At 40.1% G+C, this 15,984-nt stretch overlaps 1 protein-coding gene across 1 annotated transcript in view; it reads left to right on the top strand.

Moving 5' to 3' along the window:
• The window catches only part of LOC308090608 (FRAS1-related extracellular matrix protein 2-like), a gene marked incomplete at its 3' end in the record, with an annotated part of 169,103 nt that overhangs the window by 80,465 nt on the left and 72,654 nt on the right, over window positions 1-15,984 (top strand). The window contains exon 7 of the mRNA XM_080435850.1: window positions 11,204-11,329. Within this exon, the coding sequence (XP_080291976.1) occupies window positions 11,204-11,329 (126 nt within the window). The remainder of the gene's footprint in view (window positions 1-11,203; window positions 11,330-15,984) is intronic.

Below are 15,984 nucleotides of genomic sequence, written 5' to 3'. Positions count from 1 at the left end.
TTAGATTTCTTTGGGCTATTCAAAAAATAGCAGATCTACAAGCTCATAGCGCGGCACCGAGTGCTGCGCTATGAGCTTGTAGATCTGCTATTTTTTTTGTCGTATTTCTTTTTTGCAAATCTTTAAATATATATATATTTTTTTAAAGCGAACAAAATATTTTTAGATGGGGGTCCACGGCCTAATACATATCATTTTGGGGGTCCTTGACATGAAAAAAGTATGAGAACCACTGATATTATAGCAACGTACGTTTTTTCAAAATGCTGTTAGGATTTAGAAGACATTGTAGAATCCCCAGAAGCAAAGATTTGAGTTAAAATGTTTGCTTAAAAAATAAACGTATATTAAAGGATTTGCACATATTTTCACTATTTAAAAAAAATAGCAGATCTAGGGCGGCACTCTGTGCCGCGTTATGAGCTTGTAGATCTGCTATTTTTGAATAGCCAAAGAAATCTAAAAATGACACACAGATGCGTTCCCGGTCTTATTGGGTTAAAATGATGAAGGAACTGTTGTTGTTGTAAAGTGAGAAAAAGTGTCTCTATAGCTCGCTTTGTATATCGTTGCTGTCGTTGCAGAAACCTCGTATCTGTATCTCTATCTAACCTTTTGTGTGTAAATTAACGTCCTACTTGATCACACTACAGCGTCACACAAAAGCATAATAAGTAGCAGATCTACAAGCTCAAAAACGCGTCGCGAAGCTTTAAGCTTGAAGATCTGCAACTTTTCCTGTTTTAGAATTGTAATCCTGAAAAGTTACCGTTTTGGACACATGAGGTTTCCACCTGACTGAGACGATATAGCTACATCTGTAAGGAGCCTTTTTTTTTACCACTTAATTCAACAACACCCAACTCAGGGGGAATCGCTGCCCTCCACACCCTCCTTTCTAATATATCAGGGTCATGAGCTGTTAGCTCCTCTCCAGCACTGCAGTGTGTCTACGTAGGTGGTTGCGCCTCTTTCCCCTCCTAGCAGGGATCATCAATATGTCCTTACACAGACAGATGTGTCCGTGGCAAGACTTGGCCGTGTCCGTGGCTAATTTTAGTTTTTTAGTTTTTTACATAACATTATAATGTTCTTATTTTGATCATAAGATCCAATTACTGAGTGTCAGTCTCTGGGTTTACTTCAGAATATGTATGACACTGATTTACTATGACACTATGGCACATTATGAGTTCAGTAGGACAGTGGTTCTCTAACTTTTTATTTCCAACAACCCCATAACTCTAAGAGAGTACAAATGGAACCAAATATACCCATAGGGTCCATTTGGTTCCATTTGTGCACTCTCAGAGTTACAGACCTGTAAAGGTAATTTAAGGCTATAGCTCTTTATGTGTTTCTGGTAATATTAATGTCTGCTCATTTGTATGTCCATGGAAAAAAAAAAATTCACAAAAATGTCCACCACAAGCCAGCATGGCGATGACCCCTGCCTCCTAGCTGTACCTTGGGTAGGCTCCCACAGTGTCAGTTTGCTTGCCACCAGTTTGCTTGTTCCGGAGACCTTTTTTGAGGCTGAACTATGGATAGATTGACCAGAATAAAACCTTACCATAAAAGGCAGGCAAGACATGCAGAGCTGCAGAAATATGAGATTGATGCACTTGGAAAAGGTGAAACATCGTTAAGCAAAAAACTAAATTGGGCCGTCAAAAACGCTTTGATGACTGTATGCTGTCAGGGGAAAGTTGTTAGTCTTAGATCTTCAAACAGCATCAGAGGTGCACAGACAGGTCAGAAAGATGTTGTGTCAGAAACGGCAACACTGCACAAAGAGGAGACCGACACCCACACATCTACTGTAAATGTGAACAGCAAAGCAACTGTCTCGTTTATGCAGGACCTTTTTATAGAAATTATTCCTGTAACGAAATTCTTTAAAAAAACTGTTTTATTTGGGATGTGTCTGTAATTTTGATGGAGCCATATTTGATAACCACAATTATAATAATTTCGTACCCATCCTAACTATTAGGAGCAGGGGGTGCTAAGACAGACACTAGAGCTGCAACTATTGATTATTTTCTTAGCGATTATTCTTGATTAATAATCAAGAAACGTGTTGTCTTTTTTAATACGAAGACATTTTATATCAACACATTGATTAACCACTCAATCATTATTCTATACTTTGTAGTGCAAAGGTGTCACGCAAAAACTATGAAAATATCTGAAAAAAATCACGATGTGATGCGTTGTGAGCTCGGCTATAATTAGCTATTTTCAAAATAAGATGTCATATTATAATCAATTAAACTGATTAGTTCGTTTATCTGTTGCACCCCTTTGCAGCTTCCAGGGAGCAGTTACTGTAAGGGTTAAACGTTGTCTTAAATGGCTCAGGTACACTTGGACACATAGACTGGGCGATGAACCGTGGGGGCAAAACGAGGAACCAGACAGACTCTCTCTACGCATTCAGCTATGGCCAGCTATTATTATGGCCGGCCGTTTTTATAAAAGCAATAACTCACTCCAGGCGGTGGTATATTGTGATTATATCACAGCTAAGGGGGTTGGAACAACGCCTCGTAGCTGCGATATAATGACAATACAGCGTGGCCTGGAGTGAGTTATTGCTTAATTGAAGCAAATGGTCCCGTAAGGAAAGGTTTCTGTAGCGGCCCAGCGGTAGAGGAGACTACACCTACACGTTTTCCTCATAGACAGACAGTGGTGGACAAAGTACTCGACCCCAGTATTTGAGTCAAGTACACTGTAGTGTATATACTAGTGATGGGTCGGTCATGATCGATTTGTTCATTAGAACTAGTTCTTTGACGTGAACGTCAAGGAACCCGTTCACTTCTTGAAACTGTTAATGTTGACACAGCACACAGGACGGGTGGGCTGTTCCCCCCGCGACAGACAGACCATCAGACAGACAGACAGACAGCTGTGCGGCAGTTTTTTTCACTATTAGACATGCATGCCTATTGCTATTTAAACTGAAATAAAGGTAGCCTACTCTGCCCTTTAAAGCCAAAGTGCCGTAACTACGTTTGTATATCCCAAAGGTCAAATTAACCTTTGTGATTTTGGGGGATAAACAATTACCTCAAGAACAGATATGCAATTAGTGTAATACATGCCGATATCTCATTTGGCTGACCAGTTGAATCACTTTAATTTTTTTCAGTGATTTCATTTTTTCGTAGTTACTGCACTTTGGCTTTGTAGGGCAGTACTTCCTGGACAAAAGACAGATCGTGTTTAGCAACCCATTTAAGTATCTAAATAAATAAATATGCATGGTACTAGACAACGGACAGGTAGGTAGGCCTACTGGTCAATTAACACGTTTTAGTTTGAATAGAAGATGCAAACAAATAGTATGCTACAGCTGCTATTCATGAACTACATTAAGTTAAAGACATGGTTGGAAATCGATAGTCATGTACTGACTTAGGCTAATTTGTATAGAATAATGCATTTGTGGAAATAATTATTGACTAATACAAATAACTTTACATTATATATTGTAATTATTTATTACTTCTACACATTATTATATTAGGAATGACAGTGCTGTGTTTCTGTGCAGACTGTGCAGTCATGTCCATGGGATCAGATGCACACAGTTGCATGCATACAGTATAGTGCATGCATGCAACATAAGAATGGTGTTAAAGGAAAACCTTGCCAATTTTCTAACGTCATCGTTTATTCATTTTGTTTTCAAACACACAGAAGGGATAGGCTAGGGTATTTATTTGCCTCACTAGATACATTACTGATCTCCCAACATCAGTCACAATTGGATTTATAGGGAGAAACTTCCCTTTAAGTCGCTATAGCGTTACAGGCGATGTTTTGGGGCGCAATGGTCAAAGTTAACAGAGCTAAATAATACCACCGCGTCGCTAGAATATTCATGAGTCATCAATAATAGAGAGTCGCGAGGAATAGAAAATAAAAGCCAAGCAGAAAAAGTTTTATTTATTTTTTGTTCCCTCTTGTTTTTTTTGTTTTACTTACTTTTTTTTGTTGAGACCCGACTATAGCACAGATCAGATATAATTTGTCTTCCCTGTAAAGGGCTGTGTTTCTTTGCCTCATGCATGTTTAAGTGGCCTTTGTGGGAGAGTCACAACCTGACCCACTTGACGCAGAAACTTAGTCTCTAAATGTAGACTGGATTTTTTTTACCGGAGACACAGGAGCAGGAGAGTCAAGAGGGATATGTGAGAGGAGAGAAGTGATAGGAGATGGAAAATCACACGCTTTTAACCCATTAAGACCTGAGGCCGATCCCACAAATGTCTTCTAAATCCTAAAGGTTTTCTGAAACACTTATGTTGCTGTAATGTCAGTGGTTCTCAAACTTTTTCATGTCAAGGACCGCCAAAATTGTATGTATTTGGCTGCGGACCCGCATCTCAAAATATTTAGTTTCAGGGACCCCCCAGAAGCAAAGATTTGAGTTACAAATGTTCGGTTTAAAAATATATATATATATTGAAAGATTTGCAAAAAAAAACAGATTTTTCAAAAATATCCAAAGTATAAAATAATGGTTTAAGTGGTTATACAGATGCGTTCCCGGTTTGAATGGGTTAAAGGAGAGATACAGTAGGAGACTCGTGCACGTGTGTGTGTGTGTGTGTGTGTGTGTGTGTGTCTGTGGGCTTGCTTTTGTGCAAAGTGTTCGGTTCTGAGGTGGGTTTATTATGTCGCTGTTGGGTGGAAATCTTGTATGTCCAAAACCCTTCCTTTTTTATCATCATTATTATTATACATTTTTCATAAAATAGTGAAAAAGCAAGATCTGCTCAGAGACGGGTGCGTATAGGCAGGGATCAGACGGATAGAATCAAATAAAATGACCCACACACCGTCTACACTCGCATAATAACTTTATTTACGTCTGTTGACCAAACCTTTAGATCTATTGACCTACAAGGTTGTAGGTTGTATAATGTATATCGGCTGTTTTCACTACTTTTGTCCGACACTCTTGCATGATGAAGTAGGACATTAAAGGGACAGTTCACCCCCAAAATTACTTTTTTTTTATCGATCACTCAACCCATGGAGAGATATTTTTTAGTTTTTTGTCGCATTCCTATAAGCCTTGATGACCGGCGAACTGGTAGCCAGCGGTTCCGGTAGGAGACACAAAGGAGACTCTTTGTGTATCCTGACGGAACCGCTGCCAAATTATTAAATGATTGGCTTAGGAATGCGACCAAAACAAAAAAATATCCATAAATTCAAGTCTCCATGGGGTGACTAATCGATTGGAAAAAAAAAATCATTTTGAGGGTGAACTATCTCTTTAATTTAGAGGCGGGGGAAAAGTATGGAGATATGAGGTTTCTGCCCGACAGCAACGATAATGATTGTGAGTGCGTGCGTGGAATAGGTTCAGGAGCTGACCTGGTCTCTCTCTCTCTCTCCTGCTGTGAGTTCCTGTCCCTCGCCCCCCTGGGGAGCGACAGATTGTGGTCTAGTGACAGAAAAGAGAAATGGGAGTCGAGCGGAAGTTTGGTTCGGGGGAGTTTTACCGTTCGTAGGGACCGTGCCTCGCCTCCTCGCCGCGGACCCCCTGGGGTTCGGGGTGATTGCCTCACGCTGATGACTTCACATGGAAGGCTTATGGATTCACATCGGTGCATTTGATGTCTCTTCATACGAGATATTGAATTTAACCCATTAGAACCGGGGAAATCGTCCGTGTCGTTTTTTTTTTATTTGAACCACTTAAAACCGTTATTTTATACTTTGTCTATTCAAAAATAGCAGATCTACAAGCTCATAGCGTGACGCGCTATGAGCTTGTAAATCTGCTAATTTTTTTAAAATCCTGACAATTTCTGCAAATCTTTGAATATAAATATGTATTTGTAAAGCGATTTTTTTTAACTCAAATGTTTGAATATATACAGTACAGTATATATATATTTTTAAGCAAATATTTTTAACTCAAATTGTTGCTTCCGGGGGTCCCTGGAACAAAATCTATTAAGATGGTGGGGGGGGGGGGGGGTTCTTAACCAAATACAAATAGCCTCAGGTCTGAATGGGTTAAGATCCGTTTTTTCATCATGTTCCAGGTCTCTCAAGCGTCGTCTCGTTGAGCCTTTCAGATATTTCACTCTTTTTTTCTCCTTTGTTTCTTTTTCAATCACTTGGTTGAACTCACTCACTGAATCACTCACTCACTCATTCACTCGTTCATCCGGAACGCAATCCACACACAATCGTGCCGATTATAGAGAGAGAGGGAGAGATAAGAGAGAGAGCAGTAAGACAGTGGTTCTCAAACCTTTTCATGTCAAGGGACCCCCAAATTGATTATGTATTTGGCCCGCGGACCCCCACCTGAAAATATGTTGTTCCAGGGACCCCCCCAGAAGCAAAGATTTGTGTTAATAAATGTTCGCCTTTAAAAAAAAAGATTTAAAGATTTGCACACATTTTTAAGATTTGTCAAAAATTGCAGATATACAAGCTCATAGCGTGGCACCAGGTGCTATGAGCTTGTAGATCTGCTATTTTTGAATAGCCAAAGTATAGAATATGGATACAAGGGTTACAATTATTCTGACGCTTCATTAACTCATTTTGCTGGGGACCCCCTGGTACCCCCCTGGACCCTGGACAATGAGCGTTGTCCAGGCAGGGGGTCCCCGGACCCCACTTTGAGAACCAATGCAATAAGAGACACAGAGAATGAGAGAGAAACAGACAGCCAGACAGACAGAGAGAGAGAGAGAGAGAGATCTGGGCCGATCTTCTTGCACTCCGTCCATAATGTTAGTGTTTTTATTGGTCCCCGTGCGTCTGTAGGAAAATAGCTGCAGCATTTATTTCCCTGGCTGTTGTTCCCTGACTGTGTAACACCACTGAGTTCTTATAGCTTTGATAGATGAGGCTTTCAACAAGCTGTAAGTCTCCTGCTCTCTCTTGCCATGACTAACTGCTCTCTAACAGAGAGAGAGAGAGAGAGAGAGAGAGAGAGAGAGAGAGAGAGACAGAGAGAGAGGGACAGAGAGAGAGGGACAGAGAGAGAGGGACAGAGAGAGAGAGAGAGAGAGAGAGAGAGAGAGAGAGAGAGAGAGGGACATACAGAAGGAGGGAAGGGATCAGAGAGAAAGGACAGTGACAGAAACATACAGTGGTGGAAAAAGTACTCACATGTTTTTTTTTTACTCAAGTTAAAGTATCAATACTGCAAAACAAGTAAAAGTCCCGTATTCTAAATTTACTTGAGTAAAAGTGCAAAAGTATTGGCATCAAAATATACTTTAAAGTACCAAACGTAAAAGTACTCATTATGCAGAAGGTCCCATTGCACAAGCATTCAAAAATGTATACACTTTTTTTTTGAAAATAGCTGAAACATAGGGATGCAGTAGTTAATATGTTGTATGTAATAATAATCAAAATCTACAAAGTAACTAGTAACTTAAGTGTTCAAATAATTGTGGAGTAGAAATACAAGTATTGAAATTGAAATTGAAATAATCCAGTAAAGTAAAATAAATACCTCAAAATTGCACTTAAGTACAGTACTTGAGTAGATGTACTCAGTTACCTTCCACCACTGGAAATAGAGAGAAAGAAAGAAAGAGAGAGTGGGAGGGAGGGAGAGAGAGGGAGGGAGAGAGAGAGAGGGAGAGGGAGAGCTTCAACCTCTTCAGCTTCAACTTCATTGTCACATCACACGTTAACAGGTGTGAAAGAGAGTGGGTGAAATTATTATTTTTGTACAGGAAGCTCCCAGCGTTTTGCAGTTAAAAAAAAAACTATGTGTCAAGAATGAGAGTAGAATGAAACTAAAGGAAAGCAAGTCAGATAACAAGACACAGTGTCAGATAATACTGCTGTACACAGGGTTCATGTTTAACCCATTAAGACCGGCCCGGTCTGTGTCATTTTAAAGATTTCATTGGCTGTTCAGAAAATAACAGATCTGCAAGCTCATAGCGCGGCACTCGCTTGTAGATCTGCTGTTTTTGGGGAAAAATCGTGGAAAATTGGTGCAAATCTTTGAGTATTTATTTTTTAAAGCGAACATTTGTAACTCAAATCTTTGCTTCTGGGGGATTCTACAAATACCTTCTAAATCCTAACTGTTTTCTGAAAAAACGTATGTTGCTATAATATCAGTGGTTCTCAAACCTTTTTCATATCAAGGACCCCCAAAATTATATGTAATTGCCCGCGGACCCCCATCTCAAAATATTTTGTTCTAGGGACCCCCCAGAAGCAAAGATTTGAGTAAAAAAAATTGTATTCAAAAATTATATATATTCAAAGATTTGCACCCATTTTCACGATTTCTCCCCCCAAAAAATAGCAGATCTACAAGCTCATAGCGCGGCACTCGGTGCCGCGCTATGAGCTTGTATATCTGCTATTTTTGAATAGCCCAAAGAAATCTTAAAATGACACAGATGCGTTCCCGGTCTTAATGTGTTAAAATAGAAGATAAACGAGGCAGAATAATATCACAGTCTCTTTGTGCAAGTAGAGACAACACTTAGCAAGCATATACCAGGCATGAGGGATGCACTACGTCACCAGGCTTTCCACACAGTGTAAAAAATGTCAGTACTTTTTCCACCACAGAGGAAAGCCTGGTTCTCATTCTAAAACTGAGTCGTGTGATCCAGGTCAGAAAATTGGGTTCCGGTTCCCAGTGAGCCATAGTCGGCTATTAAGACCTCCATCTAAAACAGGGTTATATTTGGTATAACAGTGAAAGTTTTTTAGACGTCTAGGCTTAGCCTAGATGTTGATTAGATGTTTTTTAAGTGTCTATATATAGACGTCTATATTATAGATGTCATTTCAACGGCTATAATATAGACCGGTCTATAAATAGACGCTTAGAAAAACAGCTAATCAACGTCTAGGCTAAGCTTAGACGTCTAAATAACTTTCACTGTTATACCAATTATAACCCTATTTTAGCCTAGCCCTTAGACATATTTTAGACGTCTAATAGCCCAAAAAATGCTCCGTGGGTTGGTGTCGCATTGTTTTTGTTCCACATACATATAATGTGAATCAGTTAGTCACGCTACGAGTTAGAATAAAAGATGGACATAACATACCATTATTATACCAAAAGAAACTAAATGATTATACCAAACTAAACACATTCTAAACTAGGGATCAGAAAACCGAAAAATGGTGTCCACAGAGAACGCCTTTTGAGCTGGCAGCGCCATTCTGTCATGCGTTTCTATGGTATAAAAGACGAGCTGTTGCAACGCTCCTCTTCACAGCGTCGAGCATATAGCGCTTCATTCAGCGCTCCCCCGATACCATGGCGTTTTGTGGTGCAGGGCGCCCTGCGGTGCTTCAAGCTGGGAACCCTTTGGAAAGGAGCGCTGCTATTTTGTGATCCTCCTGGCTGTGTCTGACAATGTAGTAATTGGTACTATTACTAAATGACACAGATGATAGGACGTCTGAGCAGTGAGCGCCTGAATGGTTGAATGGTTCGAAAAGTGCGGTCGAGCTCTATGGACATGATATCCAGTGGTGGAAAGTAACTAAGTACATTTACTCAAGTACTGTACTTAAGTACACATTTTTGTAATCTTTACTTTACTAGAGTATTTTAAAATGTCTGTACTTTTACTTCTACTCCAGTGTATCTCAGAGGCAAATATAATTGTAGTGGTTTCTTTTCAAATAAAAGTACTATTTGAAAACTGTATTTACTAGTTACTATTTTATACATAGGCTGTTTGAAGAAACAGCCTATGTAACAACCCGTTGTGAGCTTGTAGATAGGCTATTTTCAAACATGTTTGTGCTTTTACTTTTGGTAGGCTACTTTAAGTATATTTTGATGCCAACACTTTCGTACTTTTACTCAAGTAACATTTTGAACACAGGCCTTTTACTTGTAACAGAGTATTTCTATATTGCAGCATTGATACTTTTACTTAAGTAAAACATTTGAGTGCTTTTTCCACCACTGATGATATCGAGCTGTATCGAGCTCTATGGCCGTGATATCCAGACACTCCCCAGCCCAAAAGGTTTTCTGTTGATTGAGGCTGACCATGGCTGCATTGAACAGAGGAGTTGAGGTGTGAAACTCAGTCGCTGTGCAGGATGAACGGATCAACAGGCTCGCATTAGCACACGCACACACAAGCACACGCACGTGCACACACACACACACACGCACACACACACGCACACACACACACACGCACACACACACGCACACACGCACACACACTCGGGCCGCAGACACAACCCAGAGAAGGTCCCTTTAATGTGATAGAGAGTGCTTTTCTGAAAATACAGACACACCACAGGAACCACCAATGGAAGAAAAAAACATATGTTGCGTCGAGTCATAACAGCCTGATACTGCATGCGATGCGATCACAACGCTAGAGTCTCGCATGATATCAAAGTCTGCCTGACTTCTCTTCCTACTGATTCTCCTCTCCTCCTCTGTCCACTGCGGTGTTGATTTTAACAGCAAATGTAATTTGATTTAGTTTTACTCATAGTCTTTTGAATAAAATTCCATTTAGTTTTAGTCATATTTTAGTCATCTGACATTTTACTTTAAGTCTAGTTTTAGTCGACTAAATATCATAAGATTATAGTCGACTAAATCTACAGTAGTCGACTAAAATTTACTTTTGGTGGCCGTGATGGCATCGAAATGATTGTGAGCATGTCTGTGACACCCGCCCGCACCCATACTACTACTGTACTACTGGATCTCTTCTCTACTAGTCCCTCACTAACATTTTAGTTTTTATTTGTTGACAAAATTGTCAGTATATTTAGTCTTAGCTTTAGTCATCATAGCTTAGATAATTTTTTCGCTTTTATTTCGTTTTCGCCAGTGAAAAAAGGTAGTAGACGAACATTTTTCGTCATAGTTTTAGTCGGCGAAATCAACACCGGTCCAGAGTTCATCCTTATAGATATATAAATGTGACTCTCCTCTCCTCTCCTCAGAGTCCATGGTGTTCATCCTTATAGATATATAAATGTGACTCTCCTCTCCTCTCCTCAGAGTCCATGGTGTTCATCCTTATAGATATATAAATGTGACTCTCCTCTCCTCTCCTCAGAGTCCATGGTGTTCATCCTTATAGATATATAAATGTGACTCTCCTCTCCTCTCCTCAGAGTCCATGGTGTTCATCCTTATAGATATATAAATGTGACTCTCCTCTCCTCTCCTCAGAGTCCATGGTGTTCATCCCGCAGCAGAGCTACTCGGTGGAGGAGGACGTGGGTGAACTTCTCATCCCCGTCCACAGGAGCGGCGATGTCAGCCAGGAGCTGATGGTGGTCTGCTACACACACCAAGGTACAGTAACACACAGCCAACACCACCTATCACTTTACTTCAGTCACCAAGGTACAGTAACACCCAGCCAACACCATCACCGGCACCTATACCCACCAATAACTGTACTTCAGTCAGATAACTCACCAATAGATTGAGACCATTAACACATCGACCGCCAGAGGTTAATCTCATAATGTACTCACCAGTGCCAAGGTGTTTTTGTTGTTTTTTAGTTTTTTTCATGTCGCCATAGATCTTGTTAAAATCCTTAAGATTGAGCTCTACACGGTCTGTTTACATCCGCGAGATCTCCCTGTATCTCCCAGTGAAGATCGCGTGTCAAACGGGGTATCCATGTTGTAGTTAGAGCGGATTACGTTAAACAGTGAAATGCGAGGAGAAAAAACTACAGGAAGAGAATTGAGTTTCAGTTTCGTCTGTAGAATGGGAGCGGGCGTGATCGTCAAAACCGGATCCCAAATAATTCTATTTCCGGTCATCAAACCGGAAACGGAAGTGGATAAAAAAAAATCCGAAAGTGCACCCGGACCGCGCATGCGCGAAAAGACCGCAGCCCGTAGGGCTACGGTCTCGGCGCTTAACAGTTGGATTTAACGGACCGTAGGACTACGTTCTTGGCGGTTAATGTGTTAACACATTCACTGCCAGGTAATTAATTTGCTAGCGTTTTTACCCTATTTTGACTATGAGGGGGAGGGTCTCTTCTATCCACCGGAACAAAAACATTGTAACCGCGATTGTTGTTATCAGCAGTTGAATATGGCTTGTTTTCACCAAAAAACGCAGTCTGGGAGAAGAAATCTGAGCTAGATGTGTTTTTCTTAATCTCATAACAGGAGTGGACGGGGGTTCCTTTTTGGGGAGATGACGTCATTTCCGGTTCTATCGTTCTCTCGCAGTCGAGGCATCGTTCATAGGTTGGCGAAGAGCGCCCTGTAGCGTAATCACTAAAAACATGATTCTGTTTTTAATGGGCGTAGATCTGCGTCAATGGCAGGGAACGTGTTAAGAATACCGCCAATTGGGTCAGCTGCTTGACACGTCACATACAACATCGCCCACATAGCGCTGCACATGCGGGTAAACCTCTCTTGGAGTGTATCTGCCAGAAGTAGCTTGTCGCAGGCTGTGCATCATTATTATAATGTAGGCTTTTTTTCAGATGCTCTTATCCTGTGTAATCACTACAATTAGAATGACAATTCAGGCATTTAGCAGATCCTCTTATCCAGAGAGCCACTTACAATACGCAAAGGTAAACACATACTGTACTCAAATGCAGAGAGACAGTGTTAGTGCCTCAGTAAACTATAGGATGTATTTTGCAAATACACCCGTGGAGTGCCATAAACGGAATATTCCGTTTAAAAAATAATAATGATAATATAATTCCACCAGAGGGCGCTCTAACGCAGGGCGCAACTTAGGAATGATCCTAGGACCCTTTAAAGGGGGATGGACGGATGTGACGTCATTCCAAAAAAAAAGGATGTGCATCTGCCCCAATGATGGGATCTTGAGAAAAAGGTCCATATCTCCCTTTCCTTCTTTTGTGGTCAACCAAGAACCTAGAGTCAGTCTAAACAGTAGGCCTGACCTCAATTATTCGAAAAGTCGACTAATCAATCGAGGGAGTCTGATTCGACTGAAAAAGTTAAAAAAAATTATAATAAAGTTTTCCTCTTCTCTTTTTTTGTTGCATTATTCAACTGAGAGATTGGCCTAGTTTGTTATATTAATTAACTAATGGTTTGCCAAAAACAGGATATATCATGATTTATTGGGAGAAACCCAGCAAGTATGTTAAATCAGACATTAAGCACCCCTACAGCCCAAATGGAATGTTCCTCTATTGCATAACATCTTTTTTGCATTTTGACCGAGAGATTGGCAGTCGAGTCAGACTGATTCGACTGCCAATCTCTCAGTCGAATAATGCAACAAAAAAAATTGTCCAATCAGAGTCGACTAATAGAAATCTTTTTTCGGGGACAGGCATACTAAACAGTATACATGCTCTGACAAAGCCCCCGACACTATGACTCAGACGTAGGTGTGAGGACCGCGTAGCAGCCCAAACCTCTACAGGGGTTCTCAAACGTTTTTATACCACGACCCCTTATTATGGGGGGAAAAGTTTGGCGACCCCAACATGCGCGCACCATGTGCGCGTGTAAATACAAGTCCACATGCATGGACATGCGCTTCATTTTATGGTCCAGATTTGGAGGTTTGAAAGTACTAGAGCAGCGGGCACTAGAACGCCACAAAATCAATAAATGCTATGGAAGTGCTTCTGTACACACATTTGTACTAAAGCAAACTGAAGCATTTAGCTAAAATATGTTGCTATAGAACCACCAGAGTTTCGTAATCCAGCTCTCTCCATTTTATCTTTGGTCACCGACCGTGACGTTTTTCTCCATCGTGACAGCTGTTGTTAACTGGTCTGGTTGTCTGTCTGTGAGAATTATCTACCCACACGGTAACGTTACATCGCAATCAAAATTTTAACGAGGGTACATGTAGAACTAAATGGACCCGTGGTCCATGTTTTGGTACCCTCTCGCTCTCGGAGTAACAAAAACACCCACAATGGCTCTTTTAAGCCGTACCCGCTCGTATTGAACATAATTCCTAAGTACATTGTTTTTGAACAGCTAAATCCGTTTTTGCGCCTCAGCCTCTGCTAGGGCTTGTGTGTGTTTTCTTGAGTTGCTGGTTGTTCTTCTCGGTCGGTGTTGGAGGCGGAGCTGTGTGTGTATGAGGAGTCAAGGGGCCGTACTCTCTTCATGTTTATCGCAACAACCTTTTTGTTTTATTATTATTTTTATTTTTTATTGATTTTTTTGGTTGCCAATGCACGACCCCAACGGCACCTTCCCGCGACCCCACTTTGGGCCGCGACCCATAGTTTGAGAACCGCTGCTCTAGTACTTTCAAACCTCCAAATCTGGACCATAAAATGAAGCGCATGTCCATGCATGTGGACTTGTATTTACACACGCACATGAAGCATACTGTAGGCGTTTTTGGTAATTGGAATCTTTCGACAAAGAGAAAACTAACCCTTGTGACTTTGTTTCAATCAACACATTATTCCCTATTCAAATGCAATTAAAAAAGTTTTAATGGGAATAACAACGTATTCGTGTGCGGGATTTTTTTTTTTCTTTCTTTCTGTGCATGTGGGCCCTCGTTTGGTCTTCTTCCTACGCACCTGTCACCTTTGATAAACACAAATAAAAATAAATGTGTTTGTCTCTGGAGTGTAAAAATGGATGGGGTGAAAGGTGATAGAGCTCCTGTGGAAAATAATAGTGATTGATTCTGTGTAGGCCGGGGTCTGCAACGGCATGTTAATGCATAGGTCAGTAGTTTAAGGACGGTATTAAATTAGACTAAAATATCTCCGCAACATGTTAAAGAAGAAATTATGTTTTTCTTTTGGTGCGAGCTTACTTTTAATTGAAGTGATGTTTTTGTCGTTCAATTCAATTCAATCTTTATTTAAGACCCAGGGAGATCCATATCACAATTATACAACACAACACAATAAAATAACAGAAATAAAAATACAAAATAAAATGCAAATATTCCACATACATAATATAATAATCATTCATTGATACTATGCATGTAAACGTAATCTTCTTTGGAAATATTAGATTCAGTATAGGCCCTACCATGCTGCAATAAGATGTGTCTCTATATATTTTCAAGTTTCCACTCATACGACTGGAGTTTATATCGTCTCTGTCGGGCGGAAACTAGTGGTGTAAAGTAACTTAGTACATTTACTCAAGTACTAGTCTACTTAAGTACAATCCTGAGGTGTTTTTTACTTTACTGGAGTATTTCAAATGTTCTGTACTTTTACTTCTACTCCACTACATCTCAGAGAAAAATATTGTACTTTTACTCCACTACAATTATTTGAAAACTTTTAGTTACTAGTTACAAAACATACATTAACCGCTTCAGCCCTATATACATTTCGCCCAAATGAAAATAGCCGATCTACAAGCTCACAATGTGTTGCGATGCAACACATTGTGAGCTTGTAGATCTGCTATTTTCAAAAGATTTGTATAGATTTGAAACAAAAATGGGACATTATACATAACGAGTACTTTTACTTTCGGTACTTTAAGTATATTTTGATGTCAATACTTTTGTACTTTCACTTAAGTAAATTCTGAATACCAGACTTTTACTTGTAATGGAGTATTTCTACTCTGCAATATTGACACTTTTACTTAAGTAAAAAAGAATATGGAGATAAGAGGTTTCTGCCCCGACAGCAACGATAATGAGAAAGTGGATCCTCCTGATACGAGCGTAGAATGTAACTCTGGTATATTTGTCTTTATAAGGCCATATTGCTTATTTATGCCCTCTACTCTCACAATATTAACCCATTCAATCCGGGAACGCATCTGTGTCACTTTAGAATTATTTGGCTATTCAAACATAGCAGATATACAAGCTCATAGCGCGGCACCGAGTGCCACGCTATTGAGTTTGTAAATCTGCTCCTTTTTTTTTATCGTGAAAATTTGTGCAAATCTTTGAATATAATATATACATTTTTAACTCAAATCTTTGCTTCTGGGGGGGTCCCTGGTACTAAATATTTTGAGATGGGGGGG

The sequence above is a fragment of the Gymnoscopelus braueri genome (assembly GCF_963280865.1).
Source record: "Gymnoscopelus braueri genome assembly, chromosome: 8".
NCBI classification, from domain to species: Eukaryota; Metazoa; Chordata; class Actinopteri; order Myctophiformes; family Myctophidae; genus Gymnoscopelus; species Gymnoscopelus braueri.
The sequence above is the reverse complement of the archived record's forward strand: the minus strand, read 5'-3'. Positions and strand labels throughout refer to the sequence as shown.